The sequence below is a fragment of the Corvus brachyrhynchos genome, unplaced genomic scaffold (genome assembly GCF_000691975.1).
Source record: "Corvus brachyrhynchos isolate BGI_N302 unplaced genomic scaffold, ASM69197v1 scaffold12, whole genome shotgun sequence".
Taxonomy (NCBI): Eukaryota; Metazoa; Chordata; class Aves; order Passeriformes; family Corvidae; genus Corvus; species Corvus brachyrhynchos.
This window is the reverse complement of record NW_008237885.1, coordinates 687,061-702,993: the sequence shown is the minus strand read 5'-3', so window position 1 is coordinate 702,993 and position 15,933 is coordinate 687,061. Positions and strand designations below refer to the sequence as shown.

General features: G+C 40.0%; 1 protein-coding gene across 5 annotated transcripts in view; it reads left to right on the top strand.

The window, feature by feature from the left end:
• The window catches only part of FARP1 (FERM, ARH/RhoGEF and pleckstrin domain protein 1), a 203,470-nt gene that overhangs the window by 156,320 nt on the left and 31,217 nt on the right, over positions 1-15,933 (top strand). For 4 of the 5 annotated variants that reach the window (XM_017732620.1, XM_017732621.1, XM_017732618.1 and 1 more), the window contains 2 exons: positions 519-756; positions 15,016-15,206. In XM_017732620.1, the coding sequence (XP_017588109.1) occupies positions 519-756; positions 15,016-15,206 (429 nt within the window). The remainder of the gene's footprint in view (positions 1-518; positions 757-15,015; positions 15,207-15,933) is intronic. The other variant, XM_017732619.1, reaches the window with a different exon arrangement.

Genomic DNA, 15,933 nt, shown 5'->3' with positions numbered 1-15,933 from the left:
AGCCAGTCTAAGAACTGGTGGCAGGTGTGCTCCAGCAAGTGAATGTGGGGTGCTCAAAAGCCCACACATGACTTTTCTCCTGTATCTAAGTAGGCTGTGCAGAATTTGTCTTATGTTTTTGTCTTTTCCTCCAACTTCTCAGAGTAGTGTGAACAGGTTGATGTTCTTAGAGTGTTAATGGCTGCCTTAGAGCATGGTAACACCTCAAATACCCCTTATTTCATTATCACTGCATTATGTCTGCCTTCTCTTTCCTTGTTTAGCCTATGTATTTTTTTTCTGTTCTTCAAGATCAGAAACCTCTTTTTTAAATTCTAATTATTTGAGGCTTGGGTTACCTCTTCTGTTTTCAAGAGATTCCTATGTTGCTGCAGATGCAGTGCAAAATTCTTGTGTGTAATTACACGTAGCCTTTTCCCTCTGGCTCCCGTCCCTCCCAAACCTCTCTCCTCCCACCCTCCCTCCCCTTTTGTCTTTTCCTTTGTGTCCCCCTTGCCTTCCCTCTATTATCATTCCAGAGTGCTAGAGCTTATGGAGACAACAATGATGCTGCAGCAGTACAGAGCTGCCGGCAAGGAAAGGAGTTGAAAGCTTCAACAGAAGACACTGGACAGCACAAGAGCCCTTCCTTGAAGAAGAGTCCAAAGGAAGGCAGAAAGGTGGATGGAGCAGTGGTCTCAACAGTGGAGGAAGAAGAGGAGCCTGCTAAGGATAGGATGCAGCAGAACAGACCTCAATCACAGCAGCCAAGCACAGGTCCAGCTTCCAGGGCTGCTCATGGCAGCAGCACCTCCATTCCTTTCATTGACTGCAGTGATGTAGATAGCGAGTATGATCTCCTCAGAGGACAAATAACCCGGTCATATTCCCAAACAAATGACAATTATGAGGGTGATTTGACCAGTGGTGCCTATATTCACTACAGAGATGAAAATCGCAATAGAACTAGATATAGGGATTCCTCAGCTTCTCTAAAGTCTTCCCAGTATCTCTCTGAAGAGTACCTTGATGATAACACAGCTAATCTCTCCTTCTACACTGGGGGAAGCCCCAGGATGCCAAGGCATAGCTCTCTGGTTGATGAAATGTTTAGAGGCCCGGGGAGCCGTAGTCCGCTGGCCACTCCATTGCCTCCCAGTAGCAAAGAGTCAAGCCCTAACATGAGCCTGAGTAGAACTGGCTCTCAGGGTTATGTCTCAGAAAATGGGCACGACTGCAGGGTGAGGACCGGGGAGGAGGACAACCATGAGTATTGCCGATATTCTCCAGGTTCTCAACGGCCTCGTGCACAGAAAACCCCAAATCTCTGCAATAAGTCAGTTACAGATCCATTTATCCTAAGCCAGATATCCTCAAGCCCTGGGCAGGAGTATAGATCAGAGAGATACTGCAAAGGAGGTGGGGTGGCTAAGATGTCCTCTCCAGAAGGCAAAATGATGGCCAATGGTATGCCAGTGGGGGCACAGTCAAAGCAAAGCCCAGTCATGCAGTCTCTGCGTGCCAGTGGCATGATGGATCACATGGGTGCAATCCAGATGATGGAGGGCTCCACCAGCAGTGGGACGGAATCCAGTGATTCTGACTCAGAAGTCATTAACCCCTTCACTCACCCCCTGGTGTTTGGAAACCCTGTTGTGCTGAGCTCGTCTCCCATGCCTAGAAATAAGTATTCCTTTGGAAGCCTTCAGCTTGATGAGGAGGTAGAGGAGGATGTTTCTGTTGGCCTCAGTGATGAAGATGGTGTGCAGGTCTTCAGCTGCTAGGGACCAGGGTGTATGAGACCAGGGGATACTGTGATTGCTCACTGGAGTGGTTGCATCTCCTGGGGCTCATGATGAGTGGCTGGTAATTATTTCAGTGCATGGGCTATTTCAGACGTTATTGTTGTACAGACCAGCCAGAGGGAAAGGATGCTAGAACACAGTAATAAGTCTCAGTGATGCTTAACAGTTTGCGTCTCCTCTGAAAGGCAGGAGGAGAGGAAAATTATTACTGATTTAGGTACCTCTTTATACAGTCACTCATTCTTTGTGTGAAGTCATGTTTTAGGTATGCGTTGTAGCTTCTTTGATATTTGACTAGTTATTTTGACAAAACAAACAATCAAATCAAGTAGGTACATTGTGCTCTTTTGTATGTCTATTACAATCCTTTTTCTCTCCCATATAAGGAGAGCAACTTATGAGTGCCTCAACAGAGTTAGGAGAAAAAAAACAAACTTGCGGCCAAATGCAGGCAGCTTGATGTTCAAGACCAAGACTTGTTGAAATCTTGAAATATGCTGGAAAATTTTTTCACAGCAAGAATGTCTGGTCTACTCATCTTCATAACTCGCTTTATAATAATCTGATGAACTGAGGGTACAAATCAGGCATGTGTAAGATAACGGTATTGTCAGGAAAAATGACAGTATTGTCTTTTTCTTCAGTGAGTTCAACAGGCTGATTTGGTGATGGAGGTTTTGAAACTCCAAACTCTTCTTTGGGCAAGAAAGAGAACAGGATGAAAGATACAATTCAAGTGAAAAAAACTTTGATCAAAACAGTTCTAATGAAGAGTGGTATGAGTATTACTTGCAAGGCAATCCTTTCTATCCTTTATCAGTTTAATATAGAGATATATTGCAAGAAATTTTTTAATCACTTATACTTCCAGTGAAATTATTATAGAGACATCAAAGTTCTGTGGTCAGTGGTTTGAAGATGGTGGTTGTTTAATTTTATTTTTTGCTTTGATCACAAAAGATCTTTTATCTGTGCAGGATCCAATTACTCTGTCGTAGGCTACTTTTTTAGTAGTGCCACCTCAGAAATTTTTCATCCACAAGAGAATGATAGGAGTAACTGTGTTCCAGGCTGATTGTCTTCTGTTCTGTCCACAGAGTGGATATGGGCAAAAGGACAAAGAAACTAATTCTGTGTATGCTTCCTTTTCACAGGCTAAAAGTATTGAGAATTAAGGTATCCTGATAAAATCTGATTTTAGTTTCTCCAAGTTAATTAAGAAAATCTAGATGAAAGGTCCTCTGCATGGAACGTGTCCTATAGTTATTAGATCTGGGAGACAAGATGTGCTCTTTATGGTTGGCCTTATTTTTAACTTTTATATATTTTTCTTGTGGAAGAATGGAAATAAATCCCAGAATTGTAAGTGATGAACGACAGTATTGATTGAACTTCAGGTCACTTCCAGTGATCTGCACCATGCACTACATGCATGTAGCAATGATGAATCCATTCACATAAGTACTGATGAAAAAGCGACAGGACTTTGTAAATTTAGACAATATAAAATTTTCAAGATTGTTTTTACAAAAATTATAAAATAAGAAGTCTTTTTAATTTTTCTAATGCCTTGGTCTATGCACACTTTAACAGAGTTAATCGGAGTGAAGGATATTTAAAAATATACCTAGTTAGGCATGTGTTGTTATATACTTTACTGTTTTGCAAGTAAAATATATCTTTGTGTAAATATAAGTATTAACTCTCTCATCTCCTTTAGTGTGTTGGTTTTCTTAGAGATTAGATACCTCATTCTTGACCAGGAATGATTTAAAGCATCTCTTTAGATACCGATATTCTGGGGACAGGGAATACTCGCATTTATTCCTGTAGTTAAAAGCATGACTCTACAAATGGCAAGACTGATAATTAGGGAAAAGCTTGCTTGTATATGATTCTAAAAGAGGGTGGTTTGTGTTTTGGACTTAGAATAGCTGTAAAATAATTGCCTTGAAGTTCACACTATATGAGATGAAATATAAGTAGTTGAAGCTCGCATCAGCAGATAGTGTGAGCATGGGGAAGTGGGTGCATGACTCTTCTTTTGATTTATTTTTTATTGCCTGTGCAGTAAAAGTACCAGTAAGTATAAAGTAAAGTAATAGCAATTTGGACAGATTAATTAATTGCTTCATTAGCCAGTAAAATTAGAGTACAAGTAACAGATTTGTAGCAAAAGAAGGATTTTCAGCCATTTCTGCTACTTAAGAAAAGTGAATAGATTTCACATTCTTTGGATTTAAGTGAATATAAAATTTTATAAGTAGCATTTACTATTTTGCATCCTTTCAGATACTGTATCCAGGCCTGTTTCTTCTCTTGTATGCCTACAAATATATCGAATTTATAACTTTTTAAGAACAGACCTACTGGGTAACTGGATTTAATCTAGTTGCTAATAAAGTATCTCAACAGCTTTTCTTTTCCCACTTCAATATTATCCTCAAAAATGCAGTATGAGGATTTTTCTCTGTTTTCTGTCATCTGGCATTTTTTCAGCTTTGAATGTTTAAGTAGTTGTTGTTTTAACACTTGGAATTCTTCCAGTTAGAAGAAGTAAAGTTTATAAATTACATAGGAAATAATTTAATTTAGGATTAATTACTTCTGCAGCATTGTAATGCCAGTGAAGCTCCATTTAATATCAATAGACAAGCTTTTAATTAAAAGCAGTCAGTGGGCCAAATTCCTCCACCAGACATGTGGTTCATATCTGAGCCCTTGCCAAGAATGGTGAAGTGAGAAAGGAGTTTTAATCTGACATTTTCATACAGGATCAGGTCCCTTAGAAGTCATCTGGGAATTTGTTTCTGTGGGGCAGTCGGAAAGACCTTGCAGAAAAGAACAGAAACCTTTAGGGCAAGACTGCAAATGAGATGAGATGGGGGAATTCTTGTCCTGGTTCCCAAACTGCTCATGGTAAGAGGAACTTGTCAGTTCTAGTTAGTTCTTGCAAGCATTTATTAATCTGAATACACTGGACAACAACAGTGATCTAAGCTTATCTTTGTCTCAAGTATAGCAGGTGATTACAGACAGGGTAACTAACAGACTCTCCCACCAATTCCAGTAGGTTTTGGGATGTGGCTGATAGTACTTCTGATTCACCGTTCTGAAATTTTTATTGTTAATAATGAACTTTCAGTCCCATACTCATCAAGTGCCCAGATATCCTTAGGCAGTTGCTACAAATGAGGCAGCTGAATCCCAGCGAGATTGAGCAGCTATGTCTAGTCTGAACTGTGTAGTCCTGAATCATCCATCTCCTGTCTTTGCAGAGGATGTGGAGGAAGCCTCTTGTTGGATTGATGAGTCAACGCTGCCCATGTAGTTGGATAAATAATGGAGATGAGTTGCAAAAGCAGTTAGGGGTTTGTCCATAATAATGTGCAGATGTAGGTAACCTCTGGATAAAAGGCCCTCTGGTTCATTCTTTGCTATTCCAACTGCTTGACCACATTCAGCCATCCTCTACAATGGCAGTAGAAAGGTCATGTCAGACAATATTAAGTTTTTGCCTACTCAGCAGCAGCTCAAACTTGTGATGTCCTCTTGGGATCTTCTGGAATTCCTTTTTTTCACGGCAACCTTTCCTAGAATCTAGTTTTCCTCAGTGACCCAGGATATTAGATTTGTCAATAAATAGATGAAGGAAAGATGGAGAGTGGCAAGTTGTTGTAGGAGCCAAGACCTACATAGGATATTGCAGGTAGGGAGCTTTGAATAATCGATATCTGAACGGCGTAGACTGCACTGTTTTCAGTCCATATCCCCTAGCAAATGTACTCCTTGTGCATGACAAGAGAGAAGTGTTCTCTGAAGATGATTTACACCAAGTGCTGCCATTTCATCCATGGCTCAGAGCCTGCCTAACAGGCTATTCCCACTAACCATTGCAGGGTATGCTAAGTGCAAGTTATATCAAAGAAAAACTGGAAGAGAAATTCCCATAGGTGCAAAACGTCAACATGTAACTGAAAGTTTTTAGGTTTGCTGTATTTGCATTTACTTTATGTAGGCTATACAGAGCTGAGTTATAGGCAAATGAGCATAATGAAAGAGTTGCATGTCAATAGTTTGAAAAATCCTTTCAGTCTATTAGTTTTCTTCAAGATTAAAGGGCATGCAAAACTAGAAAGAATTTTCTCCGCAGGGCAGCATTGGTAATGCTGAATGTAATCAGTAGAATCCAGTAAAGAGTGAAAAAACAATGGTTTGTGAATTAGTTCACTAAATGGGGCTAGTATTACTAGACCAGACTGCTTCAGGACCTGTATTTTCTCCCCTGAATATTTGTAGGACAGGTTTTTGTTTGCAGTGAGGCTTTTATTAGTTGAAGCAGCTCTGTTCATTCTGAAGTAGGAGCACTGATGCCAGAAGTTCTTGTTCTGACCTCTCTGTCTGTACATGCAGGTACTTGGTAGTGACCAGAGAAAGTCAAATACAAAATGGGTGAGAGATCAAAAAGCTGTTTATAGGCCCTCTTTTTCTTCACTAAGAAGCAGAGAGGTTTTAAATTCTGTCTTCTTCAGTCCCACAGTAAACACACAAACATAGAGTCTCTGTAATCACTAGAAGTTTCTTCTGGGGAGCTCCAGGTCAGGAAGACAAGGAAATGAGAAGAACAGAAAACATCTTAAGCACACAAAAAATATCTAGCCCTATTTATTTACAGTTCCCTTTGGCATAGTATGTTTTCCACTCTTTTTCTGAGAGTTTAAATTCCCAGTAGTTTTATAGGATACTCAAAGAGCAAGAATTAACGTTGATCAGTTGAACTGATGAAGCAGACCCAATTTTGAATTTTGGTAAAACCAGTGATTCAGATCTCATTAGTATGATCTGTATGCAATTAGCATGAACAGTGGCTATTTCTGGAACAGTTTAACAGGAAAAAAAAAGATGCCTGACCTATAAATTCTGTCAAATTCCGTGTTTGTTTAACTAATCTCATTTATCTTAATGAGTCGTTAGACTGCTGTCAGAGGCGACTTTAGAATGAGATTTTAATTGCTGCATTTTAACTTCTAATGATGAAAAACAAATTAGCAATCCAAGTTTTTCCTGACTTCCACACGTTTGAGGAAGTTGGGTGTTGCAGCCTTGTGCACAGAAATGTGGATCACTGGAGAATCCCTGTCATTCAGCAGCATGGTTGTCACCAGCCGGAAAGAGCAGTGAATGTGAAGGAAAGAGGTTCTCTGTTCAAGCATGTAATAAGGTGAAGTAAGCCAAAATCCCTTTTAGTCTTCCAATAATGCTTCTCTCTCTATCTCTGAATAGTTTCTTAAGGCAGCTTCTGTGTACTTCAGCTCATCTCTTCCTTCTTTGTTTAGGGGATCGGTCCTCTTCCCCATAAAAAATAAGAGAAACCCTAAATACATGAGGGAAATTGAATCTTCTGGGACAATTTTTAATACATAGGCCTTTCTTTTGTTAGCTGCTGTCAGACACAAGTGGTAGAAGAGTCATTTTCTCAGAAATCCAGCTGCTTGTTGGTGTCTCCTACTTGATGATGATGGTTGTGGGTCTTCTGATGGTAAGTGGCAGATGCACAGTGTTAACGTCGTGAGGACCCAAAGCTTAGACTGGTGTGTAACTTTTCTCAAATGTGAGTAGCAGCAGACTCTGGTTTCAGTCAAGCTACATTAGGAAAAATTTTGCCCGTACTGTCAGGTTCTGGAAAGGAAGGAAATTTAAATCCTAGGAAACTGACATTAGCAAAATCTTTCCTCTTCTGTTTCAGTAGTTTCTATAGTTACTGAAATACGCCTAGACAAAGGCACATATCTTAGTTACTTATTTGTAAGGGAAATGATTGTTGTGCAACATATGCATCCTGAGCAAAGGTATCTTCTGTGTTATGGTTAGGCTGTGTGGTGCCATTGGTATTTTAAAATACAGAATTTCTGCTTAAAAATCAAAGGCATCATATGAACAAAAATACTAGTTTGTGTGACATGTAGCAGTTTTGCAGAGTATTTTGTCTTTTGTTCTAATTCTGTGTTCTATAAAGAGCTTGTAGAATAAGCTTGGTTTATGTTGTTTGTTATTAAAAGCAGTGAGCACTTTCTTCTAAATGTTATGAGATCTGGAAAGCCTGTGTGCCTGGCTGAGCTGTGTATTCACAGGCATGATTTTCACAAGTATGTGTGTAAATAATGGTGGCATTATTACAGTAAAGGGGGTAAAGACCTTAGGATCATAAATTTGCATGACATAATGGTAAATAGTTTGCTCAAGAATGGTTAGAGTTTTAAGACATAATTTTCGTTGATGATTTTTTCGGTAAAGTTTTGGCCCCTGAGAACCATAAAAATCCACAGTTCACACTGATAAAAATCAAGTCTAAAGGCAGTAATGATACAGCTGTCACTGACTGAGCATGAAAGGTTGAAGGAAAATGAATGCTTTCTGATTCAAGAGCTTTCAAGCTTGTTAAAATTAGATTAGATGCTTTCTTTAAAATGCTGCAAATCTTGTTTTGAGAAGAGAACAAGCTTTTGCCTTTGATGGTTTTCAGCAAGATCAGAGCTAGTTCTTTCTGTTTAGTTCAGAGAATGTTAGAGCTCATGCCTGTTGCTTTTCCATGAGGCACTTAAAAATATTTGATTAGCTGAATCCTTATATTTCCCTTTTCCTGCTAAAAAAAATTTACCTGGACCCACTAACTAAAGTTCATAAGCTTGGCAGTGTTTCACTTACCCAGCCCTTTCCTGATTTCTGTGTGTGCACATGCACAGATTTTTAAAAAATAAATCTCGATAGTAAAAATTAGTTTTTAAAATTGACAATGCTGGGGACTTCATTCTCATTTTTGTCATTTGTTTAATACCTTTTAAAGAGAAACATTTTTTGTTTCATTGTATGCACTGTTTTGTCAGCATGTACCTCTCTGGGAGAAAAAGCCTTTTCAATGTTCTGTCTATCCTCAAAGCATGGTGTATCTTCTGTTCCTTGCATTGTTTGGAGCACTGTCTCAATGTCCTTTTACTGCCAAAATGCCTATTTTGTATTGGGAGTACCTAATACCTCCTATTACAGTGATCCTGCCTCATGGAGCACTCCTTGCCTCAGAATTAATGAAAACCCTCACCAGGTTGTGACTCTCAGGTTGAGAAACCACACCATGTTGAGGGGCAAAAGAGAAGAGGGAAGCGAGGGGAGAAGGTCTCTTTTCCAGGGCATTTGGGCTCCCTTGAGCACAATCAGATTGCCCTTCATTTCCTAATGAAGGCTGCACCCAGCGCTGGAGGCCGTCTGCCGTGGCTCGTGAGCAGGATCACTGCAGTCCTGGTCAGATGTCTTGTTGGAATGGACAGTATCTGTGGCATAAGCTTACATGGGGGCTGAAGGTTTCCAATTCTGTTGTAGCACTGTGTCATGTTGGTTTAAAGACAAACAAAGGCAAACTAACCCTAACCCCGGGTACAACAGGAAAACCTTCTGTAGGTTGCTCTATTTCTGTCTGGAGAGATCAAGGCTAGACAAAGGACTGATGCCCAGTGACCTTGTATTCTTCCCAGACTGTAATGCTCACTCTTTGTTCTTAAGCTGTGAATATACCCTGATGTAGGCCAACAGCAGTTACTGTCTGATTTCACACTCACCGCTGTCTAATACTGCAGTACACCAATAAAGCATGGACCTTTACCAGCTGGAGAGGTTGCTGGCTACTAAACCAACACCAAGCTTGATGAGACTGTAAGCATGTCAAGCCATTTAACTGTGTATGCATGGAATTAATTTTTTTATTATTATTATTTTTAGTTTCACCTGTACCTGAAGGCTTTTACTCATTCTAACTGGCATTTTGCTGTAAAACTGTCACTGGTTTAATTGTTCTGTCCAATTGCTGGCTGATGCTTTGTCCTAAATATGAGGAAATTGGTTCATGAGAAGGTGCACCATTTTCCCAAATTCTGCTCACTGCCATGGGCATGCATTTTGAAGCTGTGGAGTCAAAGTGAACCTTTCCGTCAAGTTCCTCTTCAAGCCCCAGGCAGAGTTAGTGGTTGTGTGTGACATTGGATTTCTTCAAGAGTTTGTTTTTAATTCCCGTTCCTCCTCAAAATCTTTGGTACTGCATTCAGGGATGTTTGTATGTGAATTTATGGCTGTTGTGTAACTACTTTTCAAACTAACAAACTGTATCCACTGCTCCAGCTTGATTCATTTAATGGGGAAGAGAAGTGCAGCTTGATGAACTGGTTCCCCTCAAGCTTTTGTGGAAGTCAGTGGGATTTATTTCTTTGATTGAGGGAGAACAGAGCAGAATCTCCATCCCATAACTCTTTAGCAGTACAACTGTGCCTGGTTGACAGCTGGAGAGAGAAGGGATGGACACCATTATATAAACTCTTCTTCAATCTAAGGTACTTTAGTGATTGGTGAAGTGCGTGTGACAACTCCTGCTACTTCATCTGGTGCTCTCTTCTCCCCCATGCCATTTTGTACTATGCATCTTCTCTGACCAAAATGTTTAGATACACGTTAGAGCTGTGCAACCACTGTGAAAATGGAAAATTAAGCTAGACTGTGGCCACAGCAGTGGCAGCTCTGTCAGATACTTTCTTATTAAAGAGCCTTCATAAGTGATATGCTCAGTAATGTCAAGGAGAAAGGGGAAACAACTTGGGTTTCATTTGCCAAACTGGAGTTTAGAAAACACTGATCTGACATTAAAGCTGAGTAACTGGGATATAGATGTCACAGACCTCCCCTGACTGCAGAGCAGGCCATGGAGGAGTAAGAGAGAATAAGCCCTGCAACATTCCAGATGTTGAGAAAGGTGCTTTTCTGGCTCTTAACATGTTTTTAATTTGTAATAATAATAATAATAACAACAACCTTGAGAGCAATAAAACTCTTAAGAGTTGACTTGTTGAGATCTTAAGTGGTACATGAAGTTTTCCAGCAGAATTTCAGTCACCTTTAATAACGGTTGATGTTTTCTCTTGGTTTCCATAATTGAGTTATTTTCACTTCTTGGTACTCCACAGAGAAGGAGCATTCCCATGAGCATCTTAACGCTGCTGTACTCTTCCTCTCTGTTAAAAAAGTGTGTATGGATGGGAACTGTTTCTTTTGAAGCAGATGCAGAACACTAAATGGACTGAGTTTGTTATACTGCAGTGTCAGGAGAAAAGGAATGGAGGAGGAGTATCTTCAGGATACACTGAGTCCCCTTTGTCTCCCTCACAAAGAAGGGAGCTCCCCTGTGTTAGGTTAAAGTTTCTAACCAGGGATTTCAAGTCATCTTATGCTGCCTATGTAGTCAACAAAGAAAGAGGCAGTTCAGGTCACCTATGATGTGAATTGACCTCTGGGAGAGACTTTCTTCATCAACTGGAAAGTACTGATTTTAACTGTTTTTCCGTTGATATGAGCCATGTTTTAAAGCAGTATCACTCAGCCCAGCACCCCATAAGCACCACCCTCAGTCCCTGTGGGTTCACATCTGTGTGTGACAGGAGCCTAGAGTAATGCAGGTACAATGAGTGGGATGGATCACAGCTGGCGGCTGAGGGCAGAGCCCAACCTATCCCTCTCTGGCAGGGCACTCACAGCTGGCCAGTACTCTGTGCCTTTCCACCACCAAATTGCAGCAAGCAACTGATGTGTATTTTGACAAAGGTATAGCTATTAAGTATTTGATTCTAGCTGCTGGCTTCTTTTTGTGTAGCACATGGAATGTGTATGTTGGTGGGGAGCGATTTGAGACAGTGTAAAGCTAGGAAGGTAACCCATAATTTCATGTTCTGTGGCCATGTAAAATGTCATTGTCATTTCATAGATTTTTTTTTTTTTTTTTTTTTTTTTTTTTTTTTTTTTTTTTTTTTTTTTTTCTCTCCCCAAGTTAGATTTCAATCAAGTTGTGCTTCTTTTGTCACTTTCCCTTCTGTAGCACTTTTCTCCAGTGTCTGGAGAGGAAACCGGCTCAGTGGAACTGAGAGCCACTCCAGGTATTTTGGCATTGATGGGCCAATCTGGCATACCATGGTAAAATGCATTCTCTTTATTTGCTGCTGTCATCAACCAGTGTTGGTTTCTCTTCTTAAACCCATGCTTAGAAAATAATCGAAGCACACGCAGGTTAATTCCTACCCACTCCTCCAAGGATATAATTTTAGTATATACTTAAACAATCCTTACATAAACATTCTTTTGTACTTTCTCTTGGTTTGTGTGTATACAGCTGACTCCATTAAATTTGAAAGATGGCCCAAATCTGAATCTAAATAAAATCACTTGAAGTAGGAGCAAAGACAATTCCATGTTACCAGCTGCAAACCATTTAGGCCTCCTGAGTGCAGTAGCATTTGCTATCTGGCAAGTGACATGCTAATAATTGCCTGTCAATCAATGAATCCTTTAGGGTGAATTGTAAGGGATTTCAGTACCTTGTAAATAAGATTGGTCTTCTCCCTTCTGCTTCTGTTTATATTCTGCAGTTTGTAGTTGATGAGTAGAGCCTGTATGAATATACTCTTCTGTGGCAGGACATCAGATGAAACATTTTCTTAATTCAGGTTATTTATTCCTCACCTCTGTGAAGAAGAGAAAGTCACTTTGCAGCACTGCCATGAACCATCAGCATGACACATGTCCTGACTGATTGGTGATGGGAGAGGGAAGAACCTGCATTTTCATTTCTTCGTGGCTTACTGACTTTCTCACACCAAAACGAATTTGTTTCCCACATTTCCCAGAGCAACATCCAGTGTGTTGATATTTATGGCTGTGTTGGTTGTAATTAGGCCCAAGAATGTATGCATGTAAGAACATTTTGAGGCCCTTTTGTAATGTAGCCACTTTCTTATAACTCATTTTAATTTTCACTTGTTCAGCGTATTGGCAGGTGGGGTCTGAGCTCTTGCTTGTAGGTTGTGGTAGTGGTTGGATTTGGTCACTGCTCACGCCCACATGGGTACCAAAAGGGAAGGTGCAGCATTTCAGCTTGCTGCAAAATAACTTTGAGAATGTCAGTGATGCATTGATGTGCAAAGTCTTTAATCAGTGGGGTGTGTACACAGTGCTGTGAGCCACCAGGCACATTTTTTGTGATACTTTCCATAATGCTTTTCCCATGTCTTCCAACTGTAAGATAGGGTATCTTTCTAATTCATTGTCCTTTTGATATTTTGTAGTTTGAAATACTTGAGTTGTACTGATAAAAGTTCCATCAGAACTTAGATCTAGGATTATAGATAGGTAGGTAGGTATGTCAATATATCTATATCTATCTATCACAGATAGGTGCTATTTAACTTCTAGACTACAATGCTGTGAACTTCTCACAGAGGTGCAAATCATTTATTCGCTGTCATATGACAGGGATAGTGCCAGAATTTCTTTGTTTCCACATTTGAGGTGATATCACTTTTCTTATGTCTTTTGTAATGTAGCTAAGTACTTTTAACCTTACAACCTTGCTATTAATCTGTTTCACTATTTCTCAATGATGAATTCCATTTCTTTGGAAAATACTGTATGCAGTTGTGTGCTAGTGTCAATAAAATTGACATTTGTGTAACAAGCTGTGGCATTTTCTCAAATTTCACTGCACATTGATTTAGTGTGAAACTGTTGGTAAATCCTTTCTTGCTAGCTGTAATAATACAGACCATTATTTCAGACAAATACTGCTTTGACTTTGATTTATAATAGGTTACATAACTGTCATGATTACGTAAACTGATAACTGTGCTGTTTTTTCCTTCTCTTTTCAAAGGAATGATTTATAAATGTGAACTGGTTTGGAACTGGAAAACATTCATGTTCTAGCAATAAATCTTGAGTTCTTCCAGAAAATAAATAGGTTTTACTACTGGCCTAATTATATTTATTTTATATTATATTGACTGGAGTATCTCAGCTGTGTTCTTTTTAGCCACAGGAACATTTACCTATCATAATTTAGGGAGGACACAATCACATGATAGTAAATTGTATTTGACCCTAATTATATACAGCAATGTATGTGTTTTACATTTAATCTTAGACAGCCTGTTAGCTGTGGTAGTCAAGAGCTTGTCACTTTTTTTTGGTTGGATTTTAATGTATGATGCCAAAATGGCACAGACTGTAAATGTTCTTCCACATGACAGATTCTTCTTCTAAAACAGGTTTAGATTTTCAGACGTATGGAGGAGGGGATAACTGGGAGAACACTCAGCATTTTTGGCAAACTTTCTTTCTGTGCAGTCATTAATCTGGCTGCTTCCCAGATGACAAAATGCTAATTTCAGTAATATTTAATGTAGTGTATATGAATCCATGGAAGTGTAATTAATTGTCTAATTCTTTAATATTTTTAATCCAAAATGAAATGGGACTTTATATCTGTGAAAATCTGAAATTGTCATGCTGTGTGCATTAAAAGTATTGCTTTTCTTATGTAAATGTAATGCTAGCATTTCCATCCCAAACAATCAGAGGAGCATGGAAAGACTTACAAGGTATAATATACATACTCGTGTTGTGTGTAGAAATTGGGGAACTAGTAGTTTTCTCCCTTCATGTTAGATCTGACTGGTCTTAGCAGCAACACTGCTGTAGAAAGTCATCCTTTCTCTCTAGACTTCGACTAGATAAATTTGTACTAACTTGTGTCCTGTAGTTCCCTATGAAGTACTGATTTGAGTGTTTGAAGTTCTACTTTGCTAGAAAGAATGGCACTCCAGGGATGATTCCTGTACTGTTGTATTTATTCTCTTCTATAGAGTGGATTACAATGATGATTTTTTTTTTATATATTAAATTGATATTTAGAATCATAGAATGGCCTGGGTTGGAAGGGACCTTAAAGACCACCTAGCTCCAACCCCCCTGCCATGGGCAGGAGCACCTTTCACTAGACCAGGTTTCTCAGAGCTCCATCCAGCCTGACCTTGAACACTTCCAGGGATGTTTCCACAGCTTCCCTGAGCAAGCTGTTCTAGTGCCTCACCACTCTCACTGTAAAGAATTGCAGCTCAGTCATCTGTGTCTTGATCCCTTCCCTACAGAGATAGTAATTTCAGCCAGTTTTATCAGCTAAAAGACACTTAACCAGTCCCATGGTGAATGCAAGTGGATGCAGTTCCTCTGGCTTCAAGGCCATTTGAGGACCCTGATGGCTATGTCCTGTAGCATAATTTCACATGCTGCAGTTTAAGATTATAATTCCTTGTGGTACTTTCTTGAGAAAGCTTGTCCTAATTGATTTCTCTTTTATCATTTTTCTTAGCAGGTTCTCTGACTGGCAGCCCTCACCTTTCAGAGCTTTCCATCAATTCCCAAGGAGGACCATCAGTGGCAAATATGACTTTATCTCCAAACTTGAGCCCTGATGCCAAGCAGTCATCTCCCTTGGTCAGCCCTTTGCTGAATGACCCGTCATGCATCAGGGCTGATGATGAGGAAGAGGTCAAAAGAAAGGTAAGGGGAATGAAGTTGGCCTTCTGTCTCTTCTCTCTGATGTGTTGCCATTCCTGTTGGTTGCAACCTCAGGAGCTTGTTTGGACAGGGTCTCCTGTAAATCTAACTTGCTTTTAAGGAGTGGAGTCTGGTAGTTTGTTGTAACAAAACAGTCAGCTCCATTGCTGGAGAGAAAATTTCCAGGTGACAGAAAGAAAAGGAACAGTGTTGAGCCTGTTGTGGGAGTGTCCAACCCAGGCTCTCTGGTCTGTCTCTGCTGGGAGCACCACTGGGAGCATCTGGTTGTGGGAGTAGAAAATGCTCTCTTTGAGCCACAGCCTGTAGCATTCAGCTGGGAGTGTTTGACTTTGGCTCAGACCCATCATTGCAGCAAAACCATAAGGGAGCATCTCATCCAAAACTGCTTTCTGAAGATAAAGTGTTTGTCTGAGCCAGGGTGTTCTGGGTGCCTGCTGGCTCATCCCTCCTCTGCTGCTGGGTGAGAGGGGCTTGCTTTTTGTCCTTCTGTGGCCTGTTTTTTCTCCTCAGCTTGAAGCATCTCAGAAGGAATAAAGGAACTCCACAGGCTTTGCTGGAGAGTGGGAGTTTGTGTAAGGAAGATCTCTGTTCACACTGTGCGTAGTTAGCAAGATTATGTGAAAGAAATCTGAGAAGAAGAAAAGCTGAGAATCAGTTAAGAGAGTCAGGACTCTCTGTGCCAGTCCAAGATAGAGCAGCCAGTGGCTGG